Here is an 11,002-nt window from a genome sequence, read left to right on the forward strand (position 1 = left end):
ATGGAATTCCAACAGATCATGAAAATTCAAACTTAAACATACAGGGTCTAGACAGTACATTATGAAGATCCATGGGCTTACTTCGGGACCCTATCATAGGAACCAAAATTATTACCGATCTGATCCAGAACACTAACAAAAGCGCAAGTGACAATCCCAAATCCTATTTTCTTATACTATTTTACTAAAATTACACCTAATTTTTTTTTTAACTTTAATATTAATTATTCCGATGGACTGTCCGATATGAAATGGATCTTGACTGAGACACAGTGAGGTTTAAATGGATCGTGGCTAAGACATATGTGGATCGAATCTTAAGTGTATCGTTGACATCTCTTTTCTCTATATATTAATGAAGAAACAGATGTAAGATCTGGTCCTCTCCCCTCACCCTCCCTCTTGCACTGTTCCAGCATGGAGAAGCTCCGGATCATCGTCTCCGCAGTCATCGTCCTCACTTGGCTCTCCATCTCCACCGCAAAGAAACCACAAACCTTTTCCATGAGTTTCGGCCAATTCAAAACCATTGACTCCACTACCATCACCACCCTAAACGATGCCTCCATTACAGGAAATGCCCTCCAAATAACCCCCAACTCCCTTAACACCGACTTCACCCTCTCCAACCGATACGGCCGCGCCATGTTCTCCAAACCCTTCCGCCTCTGGGAAGGCCACGAAAACTCCACCGGAACCCTAGCTTCCTTCTCCACTTCCTTCCTCGTCAACATCCTCCGTCCTTATAACTTCACCCCCGGCGAAGGACTCGCTTTTCTCATTGCCCCAAATCTCCAAATCCCTGCCGGAAGCAAAGGACAGTGGCTCGGGCTCACAAACTCCACCACCGACGGTAATGTGAAACAACCAATTACTCCAAAAGCTTAAAATGATAGAGTTGGTGTTATTTAATCATTTATAGGTGGTTTTGGCTTTACACTTGGTTTTTAATATAGGGAGTTTATTGGGTTTTGATCTCAAGACCTACTGTGAGATAATAGGTCTAATACCATGTGAAAGAACCAATTATTCAAAAAGATTAAGTCGTTAGAGTTGGTGTTAATTGATCATTTATACTTCAATCAGGTAACTCATCTAACCAGTTCATCGCGATTGAGCTCGATACATTCAAGGAAGATTTCGATCCCAACAACAACCATATCGGACTTAACATAAACAGTATCAAGTCCAATCTCACTTACAATCTCTCCGACGTTGGAATCGAACTTGCACCGGAGACTCCGACAAATTACACAATCTGGGTGGATTATAACGGAAACACGACGGTGATGGACGTTTACATAGGCCCACAAGAGAAGCCCAAGCCCAACATCTCCGTCATACAAAGAAGCATCAACTTGAAAGAAATTGTAGCCAAGGATTCGTATTTCGGATTTTCTGCCTCGACGGGTAGCACGTACCAGGTCAACTCTATATTGGGTTGGAATCTGACGGTCGAGATTCTTCCGTCGGACAACAATTCGACGTCGGTTAAGCTCATGTTGGCAATCGGAATCCCAATACTGGGATTGGTGATTGTGGGTCTGATAGTGGGGTATTATTATATGTATAAGAAGAAAATTAAAGACGACCCAAGAATTCTGGTGACGTTGAGGAGCCTTCCCCACACGCCGAGAGAGTTTCGGTTTAAGGATCTGAAGAAGGCGACGAACAATTTCGATGAGAAGAATAAGCTTGGGCAAGGGGGTTTTGGGGTTGTTTATAAGGGGGTTTTGGCCAAGGAGAATATGGAGGTGGCTGTGAAGAAATTTTCTAGAGGGAACATAAAAGGGAAAGATGATTTCTTGTCGGAGCTCACTATCATCAACCGTCTCCGGCATAAGAATCTCGTCCGATTAGTAGGTCAGTGCAACTTTTCATACACGTTATTTTTAATTTTTAATTGGCCACTGACTTTGAAAAATATGATGCTTAACAAGTGCTTGACTTTTCAGCTTCACTTTTAAAAATGTTAGTCAACGGAACTTTAAAACCCATATAATTGGGTTTGGTGCTGTGGTGCTTGAGGTCTAATACCATGAGATCGTTAGAGTTGAACCAATTATATGGATATACTAGTGGGACACCCGTGCATCGCACGGGGAGTGGGAAAACATTATAGTTAGATTCTCATGATAGACAATAGAGAAACTACGTATTACGGAAAAACCTTATAGATCGGAGGGTTGCGATCATTCCATCGAAATGATTTTGGGGGCACAACTTATTTGCGTCGCGGCCCATCAAATGGACGGCTTGGATCATCCTATGGTGTTGACCGTAAACTTCATTAGAAAAATCTGGGTGGGACCTACAATTTGGCTTTAATGTCAAGGCACGACCCACACCATAGGATGATCGAAACCATTCATTTGATGGGCCAGAATGTAAATAGGTCGTGCCCCAAAAATCATTTCCATTGGATGATCACAACTCTCCAATCTATAGAGGTTTCCGTAATATGCAATTTTTCATTAGATCGGAGGGCTATGATTATCAAATAGAGGGTTTGGATCAAGGGGCGGTGCGTGCAATGCACTTTGAAAAATACAGGTGGGGCCTACCTCGTTCAAAGATTTGAAGAAATTCTTTTTTGGGCCCACCAACTGTGGGGGATAGACTAGTGCAAAGATTTGAAGAGATTAATTTATGGGCCCATCAAAAGGATTTTGAAAAATATGGGAGGGTTTGACCCGACCCGTAAGGGTCCGGGTGACACGAGCCAGGTCAAAATGACCCGGGGAAATTTACGAGTCACGAATCTTAGGCCCGTACCCTGCCCAAGAACTGTACGGACCACATCACATGTTTATCCAAACCGTCCATGTGATGGAACACAACATCAACAGGTTGTGCCCCAGAAATCATTTCCATACGCTGATCCTAGCCATCCAATCGATAGAGGTTTCCATAATATGATGTTCCTCTTACATCGGATGGTTAAGATCACCCTATAGATTTTTTATTACAAAAGCATCAAGCAGGGGGGTAAGATTGAAATTATGTGGCTTTCATGGGTGCCTTTGTTAAAAAGCATAGAAGAGGGGCTAGGATTGAAATTATGTGGCTTTAACAGGTGCCTTTGTTAGAAAGCATAAAGGAGGGGGTAGGATTGTAAATATGTGGGTTGAATGGGTGTCTTTGTTAAAAAAAGTCAAAAAAAGTGATGTGTAATTCTCACAGATTTTTGGGAGAAATTGAAATAATTCCCTTAGTTTTCATTCCTCTATATATATACTAGTTAAAAAACCGTCAAAGAACTGTATGGACCACATCATAGATTGATCCAAACCGTCCATGTGATGGAACACAACATAAATAGGTTGTGCCCCAAAACTCATTTCCATAGGCTGATCCTAGCCCTCCAATCTATAGAGGTTTCCATAATATGTTGTTCCTCTTAAATCGGATGGTTAAGATCACCCTATAAATTTTTTATTAAAAAAGCATAAAGGACGGGGGTAGGATTGAAATTATTTGGCTTTAATGGGTGCCTTTGTTGAAAAGCATAAAGGAGGGGGTATGATTGAAAATATGGGTGTTGAATGGGTGTCTTTGTTAAAAAAAGTCAAAGAGAGTGATGTGTAATTCAAAAAAAAATTCCCTTATTTTCTCTTCTACTATATAGATACTAGTAAAAAAAACCCCGTGCGATGCACGGGCCGGCAAAGAACTATACGAACCACGTCATAGGTTGATCCAAACCGTCCATGTGATGGAACACAACATAAATAGGTTGTGCCCCAAAAATCATTTCAATGGGCTGATCCTAGCCGTCCAACCTATAGAGGTTTCCATAATTCCCCTTAAATCGGATGGTTAAGATCACCCTATAGATTTTTTATTAAAAAACCATAAAGGAGGGGGGTAAGATTGAAATTATGTGGCTTTAATGGGTGCGTGCGATGCACGGGCCGACAAAGAACTGTACGGACCACATCATAGGTTGATCCAAACCGTCCATGTGATGGAACACAACATAAATAGGTTGTGCCCCAAAAATCATTTCCGTAGGCTGATCCTAGCCCTCCAATCTATAGATGTTTCCATAATTCCTCTTAAATTGGATGGTTAAGATCACCCTATAGATTTTTTATTAAAAAAACATAAAGGACGGAGGTAAGATTGAAATTATATGGCTTTAATGGGTGCCTTTGCTAAAAGCATAAAGGAGGGGGTAGGATTGAAAATATGTGAGTTGAATGGGTGCATTTGTTAAAAAAAGTCAAAAAAAGTGATGTGTAATTCTCATAGAATTGTCAAAAAAGTCAAAAAATTCTTTAATGGGTGCCTTTGCTAAAAGCATAAAAGAGGGGGTAGGATTGAAAATATGTGAGTTGAATGGGTGCATTTGTTAAAAAAAGTCAAAAAAAGTGATGTGTAATTCTCATAGAATTTTCAAAAAAATCAAAAAATTCTTTAATGGGTGTCTTTGCTAAAAGCATAAAGGAGAGGGTAGGATTGAAAATATGTGAGTTGAATGGGTGCATTTGTTAAAAAAAGTCAAAAAAAGTGATGTGTAATTATCATAGAATTTTCAAAAAAATCAAAAAATTCTCTTCTTTTCCATCCAGCTTATTATAGTAGATAGATACTAGCAAAAAACCCCGTGCGATGCACGGGCCGACAAAGAATTGTACAGACGACATCATAGGTTGATCTAAACCGTCCATGTGATGGAACAAAACATAAATAGGTTGTGCCCGTAAAATAATTTCCATAGGCTGAATCCTAGCCCTCCAATCTATAGAGGTTTCCATAATTGTTGTTCCTCTTAAGGTGCTCAGAATTCGTCAATATTTTTACAGGTGCATTTGTAATATCAAACTTTCCGTAATTTGACCCGCACATAGTGAATAAGGAAAAGTAGTTTTTCGTCATCGTTAGGGGTACAACTTGGGTTTCAACCCGACCCAACCCGATTTCCAGCCCGACTGGGTTCAACCCGACCCAACCCGATTTGCAATTTCCTCAACCCGACCCAACCCGATTTCCAATTCGGGTTGGGTTGGGTCGGGTTAACCCGATTTGATATGATACCAATTGTTGACCACCTCAACTGAAGCCGGGTTATTTTGGATTTTGAGAACCAATAGTGAGTCACCAATAATCAGTTTTTAACTCACAATCGGTTCTCAATATTCAAACCAAACAGGGACTAACAATTAACAAAGGGAAATGTTATCCGCACTACTATATTTTGATGATCACACTCCTCACTTATTAAAGTACGGTATGGCCAGCACCCGTCCATTGTGGACTGTGGAGACTATTTCAATGTTGAAAAAGAAAAACACATATACAGAACTTCTTCAGATGGAACCGAAATTCGGGTTTCGGGTCGGGTTGCTCGACAGCCCAACTCGACCCGACCTGACCCAATTTTCAATTCGAGTTGATTTTTCCCAACCCAACCTAACCCGATTTGCGAAAAAGCTTAACCCGACCCAACCCAAATTCGGGTTGAACCCGGCCCGTTTGGGAACATCCAAGTAACAACGATGATTTCAAATTATATATAGTGTTAATGTCCTCACTACCATATTTTATAATGGCACTACTCACCGTATTTTGATGATCGCACTCCTCTTTATTAAAATGAACGGTATGGCCTGTACCATAGGATGATCCAAACCATCCATTAGATGGGCCACTGCCTACATAGGTTGTGCCCCAAAAATAATTTTCATAGGTTGATCCGAACCCTCCGATCTATAGCGGATTATAGGTTGATCCAAACCGTCCATGTGATGGAACACAACATCAATCGGTTGTGCCCGTAAAATCATTTCCATAGGTTGATCCTAGCCCTCCAATCGATAGAGGTTTCCATAATTGTTGTTCATCTTCAGGTGCCCGGAATCCATCAATATTTTGCATGTGTCCTACATGAGTAATATAAAGTAGTTCTTTCGTCATTGTCATATGTCTTTACCTCTTCTTGGTAGTTTTTTTTCGTAATTGTCATAGACAGGTACCCGGGTCGGTACTTTTCGTATGTAGATTACGATTTTACCCTCAAATAATTTCTCATAGAGATAGATGATAGATGTTAGATATCAACAAAGCGGTTAATAGTAAAAGAGTAATGCTGATGTGTAAATCTCACAGAAAAAAAAAAGAAATTCTTTTTTTCTCTAGCTATATAGTAGTAGATCTAGCTATATATATATATATATATATATATATATATATATATATATATATATTCTCTAATAATGGGTTTTTCATACACCATAGGATCAGCGTATGAAAACTTAAACCCATATAACTGAAAAACTCATATAATTGCATGAACTCAGCTTGACTTTTCTTCTTTATTGGCTTTTGAGTGCTCTCTGGGAACTGTATATAAAAACATGTTAATGACTAGTTAGTGCGTACATTAGTAGCCTTTTAAAAATGTTTGGTATGTTGGGTAATTTGGGTTTTTCCTTTTTCAATTTGAAGGATATCAGGTAGCTAGTCAACGGAATAAAAAACAACCAACCGGGCAAATGGTTTTTGTTCAAGTGAAAACCTTATTTTACACTAAGGCTCTGTTCACTTCCTTTCCAGGTGACATGGCAGAAGGAAAAGGAATCCAGAGAAACCGTTAAGGAAAAGGTTTCGTTTTCCCTGGAAAGCCTCTTTCCGATATATTTAATCGGAAACCAAATCTCGAGGATCAATTTCCATGTCATTTTTAGCTTTTAAATAAGAAATTCCACATCTGATAATATTTTTCCCTGGAAAAGAAGTGAACACATAAATTCTGTCTTGTCAAGGTCTTCTCAGGGAAAAAAAAGGCTGTTTTCCAGGGAAAACAGCACCAGGGAAAAGAAGTGAATAGAGCCTAATTGATTTAACTACCCAATTATTGAATTATTTACTATAGGATTGACACAATAATGAAGTCCAAATTTTTTTTATCTATTTTTTCTTAGGGCTTCTGCTTTATTTTGGAAAACAAGGGTAATTTTATTTATTTATTGAGTAGCCCTGCCACAAAATAATAAGCATTGCAACTTTGCAAGTAAGATGCAAATCAAGCTAACAAAAAAACAAGAATATAAATCAACGACACAACTTTAAGATCAAACCTCCGATCTATAGAGGGTTAGATCAAACCTCTAACATTCAGATCGGAGGGTTAGGATCAACCTATGGAAATGATTTTTGAGGCGCGCACAACCTATTTAGGCTGTGGCCCATCTAGTGGACGGTTTGGATCATCCTATGGTGTGGGCTATACCGTACTTTTAATAAAGTGAGGAGTTCCCTCATCAAAATACAGTAGTGCTGATAACATTTCCCTAAAATTTATAGACAACATGCCCATACTCTAAACAGAGAAGACTTTTTCCTTTTTCATTATGAAATAAATGATTTATTATTTATTTTAAGAAACCATGAGTCTATTTCCCCAATCACAATAAATAAATAAAATAACTTCTCAAAGTCTTTCATGCTTTGGTAAAGGCAAAAGTTAAAGGGGGTGAATTCATCCTCAAGCAGTGAACCATTGTCACAGAAACCGTTAAAGGGGGGATTTTATCCGTTTAGGGGATGGGGTGGGGGATATCATTTCCCTTTATTTAAGGTTCTAGATATTCGTATAAGATTATTTACATAAAGGCCATACTTCTCAAATGGATGGATATGATTGGAAGTCCGGATCAAGTCTTACTGGGCCCACTTAATTGAAAAGTTTTGGTCAAGACATCTCTCATATCTACTTCTTTGATGCGACTGTTAAAAGCATCCCCAATTGAAAACAAAATGGGTCCCTCCTTCCCCCCTCAGTATGTTAAAAGACACCCAGTTTTCCATAATTTAGAGACCCCATTTGGTCCTATCACTTCTAATTACTAACATAATTTGGCTTTTGGTATCAGGCTGGTGTCACAAGAACGAAATGCTCCTTTTGGTATATGACTACATGCCAAATTGTAGCCTAGACAACCACCTCTTCGGCGGCGAGGCCGAGACCCTTAGCTGGGCCCGCCGATACAACATAATCTCCGGCGTCGCCTCCGCCCTACACTACCTCCATGACGAATATGACCAAAAGGTGGTGCACCGGGACCTGAAAGCCAGTAATGTCATGCTCGACTCCGACTACAATGCTCGTCTAGGCGACTTCGGCCTGGCCCGTGCCCTAGACAATGAGAAAACTTCCTATGCCGAATTGGCGGGTGTGCCTGGAACCTGGGGGTACATCGCACCTGAATGCTTCCACAGGCGCAAGGCCACATGCGAGTCCGATGTGTACGGGTTTGGTGCTGTGGTGCTTGAGGTCGTGTGTGGGCAGCGTCCACGTATCAACATCGAGGACTTCTATTTACTTGTTGATTGGGTGTGGATCCTCTACAGAGAGGACCGCATTTTAGAGGCCGTTGATAAGAGGATAGTGAATAATTATGTGGCCGAAGATGCAGAGCGGCTATTGATGCTGGGGCTCGCATGTTCGCACCCCACGCCTAGCGAGAGGCCCAAGATGGCAACAATCGTTCAGGTCATCTCTCGATCGGTGGGCCCTCCTTGGGTCCCACCAATCAAGCCGTCTTTTGTTTGGCCCACGAATGGACCCACTAAGGACGATGACAGCTCGGTCATCACTGGTGATAGGACCTCGGGGTGGAGCCTTCGCTGCCTTAGCCAGGAAAGTATGGACGGACACAACGGCGACGACGATTTCATGCCATAAAGAGTTACTTTCGTTGCTCTCTAAGAAAGAATGGAGAGTTTCTTTTATTCTCCACTCCTAAAATTAGGCATTTGCAAGATATGACATTTGTCTTTAGTTTATTTGGCTATAGTAATTTACGAGATTTTATATGGTGCTCGACCGTGGAGTCCAGTGTGAGCGGTACCACCCTTGATATTTGATCCAACAGCAGACTCTGTGCTGTTGGATAAAATATCAAGGGTGGTACTCTTTTATCATACCACCTACACTTGACTTTGGGTCGGGCACCTTATAATTTCTCCAAATTTACACATGACATGGTGCTCTCTCTGTTTTTTGAGTGGGAGGATTTTGGTTTGTAATAGATGTAATTTTCTCATTGTATTCAATTTAATGTACAGTGTAATTTTTGAAGGGTAAATTTAGTGTATAGTTTTTTTTTTAATAGCAGCAAATTTTATTAAGAAAACAGACCGAGATGGTCAAATACAACAAGTTTATGTTTAATTTTTAGTCTAAAAGTCAGTTTTGGACTCACAATTGATTCTCATAATCCAACACAAACAGGCCTAAATTTGAGTCCCATAATCAGTTTTGGATTCATATTTCGTTCTAAAAGTCCAAAACAAACATGGCCTAACCCGTGTTTCAAAAGGCAGATGGGGCCAAAACACGGTCGATGCGTACTCAGTTAACACTCCTAACTTATAGGAGTAAAGGTGTTTCAATTAATTTTGTAAGGTGAAGTGTGAACTAGCTCGAACGAGAACTCAACTAAGATAAATAGGACTTGAAACTATGCTTCTAACAACAATGTTTCTAACAAATAGGACTTGAACTCAATTAAGATAAACAGGGGAAATTTAGAAACTATGCTTCTAAGAAAACAAGCTAGTTAAGCTTTATAGGTAGTCATGAGCGTCAAGAATGGTCCTATCTATAGCAACAATTTTAGTTTTCTCAAAGAAAAACTTGATGCAGCAAAACGCTTTGTACTCTACTCACCATACTCTCATTTTGGAAGAAGAGAGCTTCCGGCAATCCCACCGGGCCACTTACCCAAATACATAATACAATAATTCCTATATAGAAATAACAAAAGGGAAATATATATGCGCCCCTTTTCATCACTTGTGACACCGAGCTGCATTGTACGTGGCAATCAGGTCCTTTAACTCCTTCAAATGGTACATCAGCCCCTTTGCAGTCATAGATACACGATAGCTGGGTGTCCCAAGTGATGAAAGGGGGCACATTTATCATTTACCATAAAAAAAATACCTTTAGGGCCCGTTTGGATGCCCAGAAGAATTTGATTTGGATTTCTCACATTTGTAGTCCTTTTTGCACTTTGCACTGTGATTTGGATCCGGATCAAATCCTTCAATTTCCAAATTAGCGACTGACGGTGAAAAAAAAAAATTTCCAAATATGCTGATGAAAAAAGAAATTGGAAATTCACAGATCTGGCAGTTTCCCTCACCCTCTTTGCTCCTCAACGTCTCCCCTCCACTAGGAAGTACTCCTACCCTCTCTCTTCCTCTACATGAGCTGGCAGATCTGTTCATTTTGTATTCAAAACTCAATTCCAAATCCAAATACAAAATATGAGGTATCCAAACTGGCCCTTATATCTTGTGATGTAAAACGCTTCCAAAACTGGATTTCGTTTGAAAAATAAAGACAGAAAGTGAAATTGACCAATGATTTGGTCATTTCCACCTTTGTTTTTTGCATTTTTTTGTGGATTTCGTGTGGATTTGAGCTCATTTCCTTTTCTTCTTGTGCATGTACCACAACATGTGATTGTTTTCCAAACGAAATCCCATTTTGCTAGCAGCCCTCGTCTTGAGAAAATATCTGATTACCTAAGTTTTTAATCTGTCACGTTATGTTTGAATTTTGGGAATATATCGGATCATTATCTTTGCAGGCTCTTCCAAAAACCTGTGTCTCTCGACTTCCCATTAATGACTTTATTCTTTGCCGTACGATGCTTGTTATTGCATATAGTATTGAATGCCTGATTTGAACAGAAGAAAGGAGTAGGTCTTTTCGCAATGAAAAGTTCCACGGACAATACAGTGAAACGTAAGAAACAAAAAAAATGCGTTCAAAAGTCAATGTGAAGGTTGGTTATTAGTAGTTTTCATTTGACTTTTGATGGTTTAGGTTTAAGTATGAGGAAACTTCATAATTTCATTAGTCATAGCTTGATTTACCCCATCTTACTAGTCTTGCCCTTCTAAGTAGAGGGAGATTGGGAGGACCCAGTCGAGAATCAACTTCACAAAATTCATTGCTTCTCTAATGAGCTTTTCTTTAGAAGCA

The 11,002-nt window shown here is 39.8% G+C and overlaps 1 protein-coding gene across 1 annotated transcript; it reads left to right on the top strand.

The window, feature by feature from the left end:
• The first annotated feature begins 408 nt into the window (after positions 1-408).
• Positions 409-8,849, top strand: LOC143846834 (putative L-type lectin-domain containing receptor kinase S.5). Its single transcript, XM_077355414.1, has 3 exons — positions 409-853; positions 1,087-1,863; positions 7,878-8,849. Exons 1-3 carry the CDS (start codon positions 418-420, stop codon positions 8,687-8,689), a joined length of 2,025 nt encoding a protein of 674 aa, XP_077211529.1. The 5' UTR covers positions 409-417; the 3' UTR covers positions 8,690-8,849.
• Positions 8,850-11,002: the final 2,153 nt, after the last annotated feature.

The sequence above is a fragment of the Tasmannia lanceolata genome, unplaced genomic scaffold (genome assembly GCF_043159265.1).
Source record: "Tasmannia lanceolata isolate RefF3 unplaced genomic scaffold, GAP_Taslan_0.1 ptg000015l, whole genome shotgun sequence".
In the NCBI taxonomy this organism is placed as follows: Eukaryota; Viridiplantae; Streptophyta; class Magnoliopsida; order Canellales; family Winteraceae; genus Tasmannia; species Tasmannia lanceolata.